Source organism: Acomys minous, assembly GCF_964271855.1.
Source record: "Acomys minous genome assembly, chromosome: 14".
NCBI classification, from domain to species: Eukaryota; Metazoa; Chordata; class Mammalia; order Rodentia; family Muridae; genus Acomys; species Acomys minous.
The window spans coordinates 23,098,778-23,110,091 of NC_140496.1; the positions used below are offsets into that span (position 1 = coordinate 23,098,778).

The 11,314-nt window shown below is 45.7% G+C and overlaps 1 protein-coding gene across 1 annotated transcript; it reads right to left on the bottom strand.

Moving 5' to 3' along the window:
- Positions 1-865: 865 nt before the first annotated feature.
- Positions 866-10,476, bottom strand: LOC311582443 (pyrethroid hydrolase Ces2e-like). The gene is made up of 13 exons (XM_084755592.1): positions 10,373-10,476; positions 9,568-9,778; positions 7,646-7,787; positions 6,857-6,990; positions 6,517-6,775; positions 5,675-5,773; positions 4,998-5,138; positions 4,797-4,877; positions 4,426-4,570; positions 3,685-3,822; positions 3,229-3,301; positions 2,616-2,820; positions 866-1,017 (listed from the first exon to the last, which is right to left on the bottom strand). Exons 1-12 carry the CDS (start codon positions 10,446-10,448, stop codon positions 2,634-2,636), a joined length of 1,686 nt encoding a protein of 561 aa, XP_084611718.1. The 5' UTR covers positions 10,449-10,476; the 3' UTR covers positions 866-1,017; positions 2,616-2,633.
- Positions 10,477-11,314: the final 838 nt, after the last annotated feature.

Genomic DNA, 11,314 nt, shown 5'->3' on the forward strand with positions numbered 1-11,314 from the left:
AGGAGGAGGAGGAGGAAAAGAAAGAAAGAAAAACAATGGTAACAATAATAAGAGTAAAAACAAAGGTCCAGAAAACCATCTACAATGAGAGACAATTATGCACCTATCCAGCATAATGCAACCATATTAGCCATTCCCAAGTCCTGGTGTAGGTGAAGATATGCAGCAATTGGCACCAAACACACACACACACACACACACACACACACACACACACACACACACACACACACACGCACAGGCGCACACACACACACACACACATGCACACACACACACACACGTCTAAAGGGGTTGACATATGATACAATCATTTTGGAAGACATTTTGGCGCAATATTTCTTTTCTTTTACCTTGTGGAGAATGAACTCAGGTCATCAAATTTGATGACAAGTGTCTTTACCCACATTGACCCATCCAATTAGCCTGCATAACCTTTCAAAGTTAAACATACACACGGCCATACTTATGCGTTCACCAAAAAGAGTTGAAAGCTTGTGGTCATACAGTTATGTTTGAAATTGTCCATAATGGATTGCTTAGGCATGCCTGGTGATGTTTGCTGAGGTAAGAGAATTATGAACATGATCCCAGCCTGGGCTACATAGTGAAAGCCTTCTCTTACATCTCCCAACCAAAGAAGAGTCTTTACATGGAAGTGACTCAGATGTGCAGCTGTTGAGAGGGTAAATGGTGCTGAGGATTAAACACATGCATTAGAACTCTGCAATGACAGAAGAAAGTATTGCTTGATCTCATCTTAAGGGCATTATATTGGGCGGCAGCTAAATAGCAGTGATTTCTCTTATGGGGCCTGACAAGAAGAGCTACATTTTCCCCCAAGCCATACCATGTGCAAAGTACAGGAACAGAAAGCAGAGCTTGATGGTATGGAGAGAATTTTGGGATGAATGAAAAGTATCTTTAGACTCAGCCACTGTTGTGGGGCTCAGCACTCCCCTCCTCTGTGTCCTGATGTCCAGGAGAGGCAGGAGTCTTCACTTTCATCCAAAGGTGCTGGAAATGAGAAGGGGTTTTGTTTTGGGAAAACTGATACCCAGGGAAGACAAATTGGCCAGAGTAGAGGATAAGAATTTCAAAAATCAATAGGACAACAGGACATACCTTCTCATCTCAATGATAGAGATGCTTTGGGGGGAATAAATGGCACAGTTTGACACCATTGTAAATGACATAATATACAAGAAACATTGAGTTGCTGGGGTTGAGAAGTTTAAGGAAAATAATAACATAAGGATGAAAATTAATCACATGGACTATAGGAAGAGTCAGGATGCCACAGGAGGATTTCTTTAAAACAAGTAAACACTCTCATACATAGTAAAGCCAGCAGTCAGGGTGCCAGAGACAGGAATGTCTTCTGCTAGACATGTCTGAGCATTTTTACCTCCCTATCACATTCATGACACACACTGCAGAGAAAGATCTTCACAGATGTTATATTCCCATACAGGTGTGGGCTTCACAATGTCTACAAACACCCTAAGAATAAGAGAAAACTTATTATTATAGAAATCCCACCTGGGCCCTTCTGGTCAACTCTCAACCCTTCTTGGCCTTGTTTGAAATATTTATGGACATGGCAAGTCCAGCTTCTAACAAAAGAGGACAATTTCACTTTGGAAGGGAAAGATATGAGGTTTCCTCTATAGGGACAATATGCAAAGAGTTTTTCAGAGGCTGACATGCTCAGTGGCTGATGTCAGAGAGGTCTAGGAGATGTGCTCTGAAAGACAGTGTCACTCAAATTCGTTTGTGGACACCTAATTCCTAATGTGTTGAAATTAAGAGTTGGGACACTTAGAAGGCCTGGAGTGTCATAGTTTGCATATCCTACCTGGAGAGGACTCCTGGTGTAATCTCTAGGCCAAATAGCTAGTCCTTGCCTCATAGTAGATCCGCTGGCAACTTCACCCTATATTTCTCTGTCTACAGAATTTCACATACATTTCTGTTGTTTAGAAACCATACAGCTTATGATTGCTTTTGTTAATGAGATGTAAGTCTTGCTATGTTGCTCAAGCTGGCCTGGAAATACTGGGCTCAGGCGATATTTCCTTTCAATAGCTGGGGCCACAGGTACCTTATTACAAGACATAGGGGCAGTTTGTGATCTGATTGGAATTGTATCTTGAGCTTATTAAGATAATAGGGCTTTGGATAATCAGGTTTAGTACTGGCCGCTTATAAATAGATAGAAACATGGGATGTGCTGAGTGAAGGGTATAGGGTTTTGATATAGCCTACCCTGTGTAGTCAACATTCCCCAAAGTTTCTGCGGTTTTGGTCTTGGAGAAGAAAAGAGAATGGAGAGAAGGTAAGGGAGGAGAGGAGAAAGGAGTCTAGGACCAGAGGATCATGAACGAAGATGGGGGCACTTAGGGACTTTCACTTAGGGACAGCCACACTTCTATGAAAGCGTTTATGGAGTAGGTCTAATGAAAATTTGCCCAGCACTTTGAGTAAGGAATGGCAAATAGTGTTGGACAACTATAGAGCTTAGAAATGGTTATGTGAGTGTTGGAATTAATGCACTCTTTTAAATGGGTTGTGAAAGCCTCACGCTAACCTCAACTTTACTGAAGTTCACATACCTTTTCTTACTTTGGGCACTACACATTCTTGTCCTTGTCATGAGCTCCTTCTAGCTCTTGAATCTTTTGGGGCAGAGTCTTGGTCCAGAACTGCCACCTTCTGGCCTTCAGGGCACGGCTCACAGAAGGTTGGAGGTTCAGCTGCAGGTACTGCTCATCTTGATTTGACACTGGCCAGTAGGGTAGACCGTTGGTGTTGGGGTTCCTATGGATGTACCAAACAGCAGAGAAAGATGAAGGTCACTCTCATCTAAGTCCTGATCTCCTAGTTTGAGTCAGGGCAATGGTCTAAGAAGACAAGGGGCCTGACAGTGAAGACATCCTGATTTAGGGATACAAGTGTGATCCACTAGTTTCTACTCCATGTGGGGTAAGGTTACTTGGCCTGTTTTGTTTCTCTTCCTCAGAGGCAAGATACGTGGCCCATCCACAGGTCACTATGAGCTGACCAGTAACCAACACCTACAAAGTGTTATATCTCAGTATGCATTGGGAACAGAGGACTCCATCATTTGAGGAAGGATTTGTGCATGCTAATGAGATCACCAATCACAAATGGATCCCTACATGAAGACTCAGCCCTTAGGAGGATGAGGGAAGAGCATCCCCTTACCCATGCCGTGCAAAGTTGGCCCAGTACTTCATCATCCTCCTGCTCAGCAGCTTCTCCTGCACAGTGAGGCCAACTACAAATGAGAGAGCAAGGGTCCAGATAGCAGCTTTTTAATGCAGCTGCCCAAGTCACACTTCATACCATGCCAGCTGTACCCTAAAACTGAACTCTAGCCTTTGTTGCCTTCATCCCTTATAACCCAGCATCCAAGATCCATGCAGTCCTCCAAGTAAACTCCCCCAGGTCCATTCTTGATCCAGTGAATCTTCATTTCCTCTAGCCCAAGCTAAACTAAGAAAGGGTGAGACCCAGTGTAGGATTTTAGATGTGAGATAGTACACAGTTGATCCTGTTTTTCCTAGAGCGTTGGATTTCTAAATTGGACTCAAAGGTCAGACATCCTTCAGGCCCAAACTTGGCTCTCCATCCTGTTTGTGGAAAACAAGCGATACTCACATTTGGCGCCCCAGAAGAAGGATCCAAAGATAAAGAAAACCTCATCACCATGGTCAGCCTTTACGTGCCGTGGCCTGAAACCCCTGAGAAATCTGGACTGATGCTGAAACTCATAGAAGAAGACTGGGGCACGGGAACCTGAGGGCAAGGACACATAGTGACCTAAGTGCAACTTGCTTCACACAGTCCTGACCCACATTTGGTAACAATATAACTTGACCTCAAGTTGTCTGGAATCAAAACAGTTGAGTGTGGAGCCCCATCCTGGAGCTTTGGCTGTGGGAAAGCCCACTGTTACGTAATGACTCTGTCCTCCCCAGGCCTGGACAAGTCACAGATATCACCCATCTGTCTCCTCATCTGTACCCAGATAAGATGTCACTCCCTTACACTCAGTGTAAAGATTTATGGGCTAGAGAGATGGCTCAGAGGTTAGGAGCACTGAATGTTTTTCCAAAGGTCCTGAGTTCAACCCCCCAGCAACCCCATGGTGTCTCACAACCATCTGTAATGTGATCTGATGCCCTCTACTGACCTGCAGGTAGAGCACTGTATACATAATAAACAAACAAACACATCTTAAATTAAAAAAAAAAAAGAAAAAAAGATTTACTAGATAAGGACTCTTAGGGTCTGGAAACAGATCTGATCTAGACACAGGTCAAGCCTGGACACTACAGAGCTCACCTGGGACCCACGGCTCTGAGCTTCCTCCCTCAACCTTGTGACAGATGTACTCACGCTGAAAATGTGCTACTTGGAGTGCAGGCATCACGATCAAGAAGTCCCCTATCATGTCTGTAAACTGCATTTGGAGGGTCTGGGGGTCCTTAGTGTTCCCCATGTATTCTTCCATTAAGAGGTCACTGCACTCAGGAGGCAACATCTGCCACATTGTGATGAGAAAGAATGAGGTTAGGTAGTCACTATAATGAGTTGGAAGCGTCCTTAGGGCGAGGGAATGAAGTTGAGGTCTGGTATGGGAGGAAGCTCTGAGTGGCCTCAGATAGACGGGCACACTACTCCCCCTCACAACCCCCAGTTCAAGGCATGCTCTCTGAGCCAGATATTGAGAGGTTTTCTCAGTGGGGGCAAGCCTCAAAGATTCTCACCATCTCTTCTGTTGCTCTCTTTAGAATAGCCTGCAGGGTCTTTCTGGTTATTTTCTTTATTGTCTGAGAAATACTGAAGGCCTGGGGTGTGGAGAATGTTTTAAGTTTTAAGTTGTGTGGTTATAGATCAATGAATCTCTGAGTTCCCATTGCCCACCATAGGAGAATCCAGGCACAAAGGAGATTAGACCCTGGCTTTACCAGTGGGAGAATCCAGCCAAACTCATCATTGTTGACACCAATGATGCTGGGGACAGGGTGAAAATCAGCAGAGGCCAGCAGCTCCTGAGGATGCTTGGGTAGGAATTCCCCATCCACCACACCAGGGATGATCCTGAAGACCTGTGCAACATTCAAGGGTCGTATTGGAAAGCACACACACACACACACACACACACACACACACACACACACACACACACACACACGGCCATTGAGGGTTCTCCATCATTTCTCCACATCCCAGTTTGTCTCAAAATGGCCATTCCCAGCACAACTCCTTCTTCTCAACCCAGAAGAGACTCTACATTTTTTTTTCTGAAAATGACTTCATTTTATTTTTTTACTAATTAATTTATTCATATTACAACTAAATTGTTCTCCCATCACTTGTATCTCCCCGTTCCTCCCTTCCTCCTTTCCTCCCCCCTATTGCCCTCCCCTAGGTCCATGATTGAGGGGGTTCTCCTTCCCCACTTTATGGTCACAGGCTATCAAGTCTCGAGAACCCTACATTTAGATTGACCTTTCATTTCTACACCCAGGGCTAAAAGGATGCTAAGCCATGCAGATAAAGTAATTTGTCCAAAGTGGTGAGGACTTGCAGTCACACACCCACCCAATTCTCTACCCTCTTCCCAGCCACAAAATTATCCAACCTTGTTAATGGCCAGAATTTCTGCTTCACTCTTGCCTCTTAGGCAGCGCACCAGGGCCTCTGAGTTTGAAGCCGCACAACCCGATAGATTTGCCACCGTCTGTAAAGGGAGCAGGCATGAGTTGGCTCATCCTTCCTGGAAGGAAGGAGTATCTTCCAAGTCCCAAATGGATGGCACTGTCGCTAACATCCTCTTGTGTGCTATGTACTGATTACAATACAGCATGAAATCATTCCCATTTTCGTGTTGCTCAGGGTTGACAGCTGAGAAAGGCCTGTTTCTGTGGTTGTTTCTGTTTGTGTATGTGTTCCCATGGAACAATGGGCATTGTGTGCCACATTATGCCTATGAAAGTCAGAGGACAACCTTGTATATTGCTTGTCATATTCCTTCTTGCTTGAGACAGGTTCTCTTGTTTGTTGCTGCCTTCAACAAAGTGGTTGACCTTCAACTTTAGAGAACCCCTGTCTCTGCCACCCACTTCACCATAGGAACAGTGGAATTGCAAATAAGCACTACCACATCTAGCCTTATGTGGTTTCTGGGCATTTGACTTCTAGTCCCCACAGTGGCATAGCAGTCTCTCTCACCCACAGAATCATCTTCCATTCCCATGCATGCTTGTTTTTGCCAATGATGGAAGCTGCTGGGAGCAACTTTGCAAGCTACGTAATGTATTGAACATTCACAAAGTAGAGGGAAGTTTCAAGGATTCAAATCCTTGAAACTCTTAGAAATGATTGAAAAGAAGCTATTGTTTCCCCCACCGAACAGAGTACTAAGGTATCAGAGGCAGAGGGAGGAGACAGAATGTAAGGTTTCGGGTGAAGGAAGACGCATACCGTGGAGACCACTTCGGAGGTGTTAGATATAAGGCGAGGCAGCAGGGCCACCCCACTCTCCATGATGGCCCTGTGGAAGAGTCCTTGGGACATGGGGGATACAACATGGAAAGACACACTTGTGCCACCTGCAGAGTTGCCAAAAATGGTGACCTGGTCAGGGTTGCCTCCAAAGTGGGCGATGTTCTGCTGGACCCAGTGTAGGGCGGCCACTTGGTCTAAGAAGCCCCAGTTTCCTTTGGCGTGCTGGTCTCCAGTGCTGAGAAGTGGAAGGGATGAGGATCACAGGGCTGTCTAGGTTCTGCTCACCTACCATTGCCCAGCCCAACCCTTGGCTCACCTGAAGAAGCCCAGGACACCCAGCCGGTACTGGATAATGACGACCACCACATCCTCTGTGGCTGCCAGTGAGGATCCATCATACATGGAAGCCATGCCTATAATGAGTGAACCACCATGGATCCACACCATCACCTAGAAAAATCAAGAGAAATGCCAGAAGGCATCTAGCCAGCGCACACTCAAGTGAGACTGCCTTCTCAATTATTGACTGCTGTCTATCTATGCAGCTAAATACACACACAGGACTCCTCACCATCTTAGACCCAGACTTCAGATGAGGAACTATAGTCTCATCAGCACCATTTCCAACCCCACTGTGGCACTAGAAACTTCAGCTTGGATTTAAGTCCAGAGCAATGTCACTATCACTCTCAGACTCCTCAAAAGTGTGAAGAAGGGTGTCTGCATAAGTGTTTTTCCTAACTAAAAGGATCACCCAACTCTCACTGGAACAACCAATATCTCAAAGCTGTAAATTTGGCTTATCTCAGAGTTCAGGCCTTGGACACCTGACTGGGTCTTTAGGGTTCAAGTTTGTAGAGTAGAGTGAATTCTTAGTTAATCCATTGACCATAGTCCCTGACCTCTCAGAGCTCCAGTATTCTGGGTTTCATTCTCAAGGCTTAAGTTGCTCACATGGCTGAAAAAAAATACCCTTCTTGGACCTACTAGACAAAGGCTACGTCAGGTCTACACTGCAGTAGAACTCAGGTTGTTTTTGTCCCTTCCAATATTCCTGGGGAAGAAATCTCTGCCCCCACCCAGTTGACCATGGCCCAACTCTTACAGGCAGATTAGAACCCTCGAGGGCATGGGATGGTGTGTAGATGTTGAGGTACAGGCAGTCCTCAGATGTAGACACGGGAGGCATAAACATCTTTATCTTCTTCAGACCCTCTAAATTCAATATATCATCATTTTGTAGACACCTGTTGACAGTGACAGATGCTGATTCCCAAAAAAATGTTTGGTTATCAAAACCTGTATGTTCTCATAATATCAGAAGATATACCCATAAAGTCTCATCAACACTGAAGCCTAAACATGAGTTAAATAAGCATGGCAACAGTAGACATACTAAAGTAGACAAGTAAAGACTATGAGGCCTCAACCCTACACAAAGAGCTAGAGGTAACTAAGGAATGCTCAGAGTGGGAGAAAAATCTCCCCTAGGGAAGAACAATCCTATAGATTATCCAATACTAAATGACCAGCCACAAAAAATATTAAACATTATATAGACTAAGCAGGTTATAGTTAGGAATATATATATATATATATATATATATATATATATACACACACACACACACACACACACACACACACACACACACACATATGCATGCAACAACAATCAACGGAAAAGAGGCTATGAATTTGAGAGAGCAAGAAGAAGTATAATGGGAGGGCTTGGAGGGAGTAAAACAAACAGAGAAATGATATAATCATACTATCATCTCAAAAAATGAAAGAAAAGATAAAAGCAGACCTTTAGGATTTCCTTCCAGTCACCTGCAATGTCTCCTGCAACTCATGATTCTTCTCCACAACCCTTTTCTATCAAGGTAAGGGCTACTGGCTCTGTGGGGGGCTGTGAGGAATCCAGATTTCCAGGGAGGTCTCCAGTTAAGTGGGGGGCACCCTTTGTGAGATTAGAACGTCTATGGACATGGTCAGCTGCTGGTGGTGATACCACCTTCCCCTTGCCCCCCGGCTACGGAAAGCCTGCTGCGATGATGTTGAGGTACAGTTAATTTTTATTGTTGACATGACACAATGTAGAATCACCTGGGAAGAGAGTCTCAAGGAGGGACTGTCTAGATCAGGTTGGCCTGTGGGGATTATCTTGATTACACAAATTAGAGTAGGAGCACTTGCTTATTGTGGGCGTCACCATCCCCTAGCAATTGACGTCTGAACTGTATGAGCAGAAAAGGTGGGCTGAGCATTATCAGGCATCCACGCATTCTTTGCTCTCTCTTCCCAATTATAAATGTGACATGACCGGCTTTCCTTACTGTGACTGTTCCTAAAGGGCCTCACCCCCTAACTGGTAACCATGGCCTGTGGTGAATCCTTCCTCCCCTAAGTTGCTCTTTTCAGGGTATTTTTATTACAACAACAGGGAATTAAGACATGTGGATATTTGGGTGCTGTGTCCACAATGGTCCTGTAGGAATGAATGGACAATGCTGTCCCATAAGCGGGTAAGAAATCTTTCATCCTATGTCCAGAGACTCAGGGAACCTATATAGTCTCTGGTGGAAGCTTTCATCCTTGGACAGTGGCACTTAACCTTATGGGTTGGCACAGTAACTGTACAGGACATTCACCACTGCTGCCCTCCTGAGGGACACACCAGACTCAGGGCTCTTGTTACTTAATATAAACCCATTGAACTTTCTCTACAGACCTCTCCACTGTCAGAGAGATCACTTGGCACAATCTGATTCTGGGATGAGCTTGGCTCTGCTTCTCACTGCAGTACATGGAGCTAACTCCTCATAGGTGCCAAGCTCTGACCCAGGAGCATGACAGTTGCTCTATTCTAATCTTTAGCACAACATCAGAAAAAGGCATGGGAAAACGCCACTCATCACAGGCAGAGAATTGCTGTGTGGTTGAGATGGAGGAACACATCAGTGTGGCCCACAGCTCAGAGCTCATTCTCACCACAGTGAGAAACTTTCTGGGTCCAGAACTTACCTGGCTGGCTGTGAGGTCACTTCTCTCACACCACTCCATGGCTCAGAGGCCTCAGGAGGTGCAAAGCGCAGTGCTCCTACAGGAGGCTTGGCAAAGGGAATTCCCAAGAAGGTGTGGACCCCTACATCAGTGCCTCTCACATGGATCAGGCTGCCTTGGACCTGGCCTGTGTGTGTGTTCCTGATGGGCCTGGCCTCTGATGAGTCCTTACCTGTGAGTGGAGAGATGCCATCAGGGTTAGTTTTCTGTAATCAGTTGCCACCAAGTTATTGGGGGGCGGGTTCCTATCTCATTTTCACTAAGGCACATAGGGAACCCAGAACCTCTCGGTTCAGCTGTGGGGTGTGAGAGTAGGGGTTTATCTATCCCTCAGGCACAGGAACCTCCCTATTCTCCTTTTGATGGATACCAGAACATTTCTCTGGCCAAAGAAGTCACATACTCAGAGCCAGTTGACAGCATGAAGGTATTATTGTTGTTACCCAAAGGTGGGAACAGTCACAGCCACACAGAGAGAAGGCAAATGCTCCTTCTCCTCTTTTCCTGACCTTTAGGACCAGCTCCTGGGGGTCCCCAACACTGGGATGACCCCTTAGTATGCGGTAGCCTTGGGCATCTCTGACCCTCTGCCTGCTACAGCACTGACTCTGTGGGCTTTGGTGAGGGCATTGGGTGACACATGTTCCCTACACTTTCATCTGTTATCTAGACCAGCTCCTCCCTCCCTGGTGCCTTCCCCCCACAAGCTCAGCTTCTGACTGAACTGGCCAGCTCTGACCTTGGTTCAGACCTTAGGAAGTCTCACCCAGCACAGGGAGGAAGAGAATCAGGAGTCCACAGGCCACAGCATTCAGCCAGCCAGGAAGTCTGTCCAGGGGCATGGTCGGCTCTCAGGCCTGAGTCTGTTCTACTGCAGACTGGCTGTGCTAACACAATGGAAAGAAGAATATATAGGCCTTGCCCGGACAAGACCAAGAGGAATGTAGGTGGGAGAACGCATGGGGTGGGGCAAAATTTTTACTTCCTGAAAACTAAAGGCAGAAGTGACAAGAGGCAATGACCAACAGGTGGGGGAAACCCATCTCTGCAGTTCCTGCTCTTTGTCCTCCTGGAAAGATACAGCATGGCTTCTGTAGTTCTGGGGTACCATGAACCCTGCCTTCAAACCTAGCTTCACCATGATAGCTGTTCTTGTACTCACTGGCCAGAGGTCAGGGAAGAAACCAGGAGGACCTCCCTGAGTAGGTAAATCCTGATGATGCCACAGATGGAAGAAGAGCAATGGCAGGGGCTCAGAATGTGACCTTTACAGTGATCTTAGGACCTACAAGGATTTCTTCCTATATGTCATGGCTGTTTCATTTAAACCCTGCAATTCTGGCACTTCTTAGTCTCATGCCTGATCACTCCATCTTTAGACTGTACCTGCTCTAGTGGCTAGCTCATGCACAGATCAACTTACAGTCCTTTATCCACTTTTATCCACTTGGGAAACAATTTTTAATGGTTTTTCTTGTTTGTTTGTTTGTTAATTCATTTAATTACTTAGTGTGTGTGTGTGTGTGTGTGTGTGTGTGTGTGTACTCACATGCTGTGATGTGCACGTGAAGGTCATGAGATAACTTCTGGGAGTCAGTTCTGTCATTCTACCCTGTTGATATGGGGGATCCAACTCAGGTCTTGGGCTTTGCTGGAAGTGTCTTTTCCTATGTAGGCATCTGGCCACCCATCAGGCCCCACTTGATAA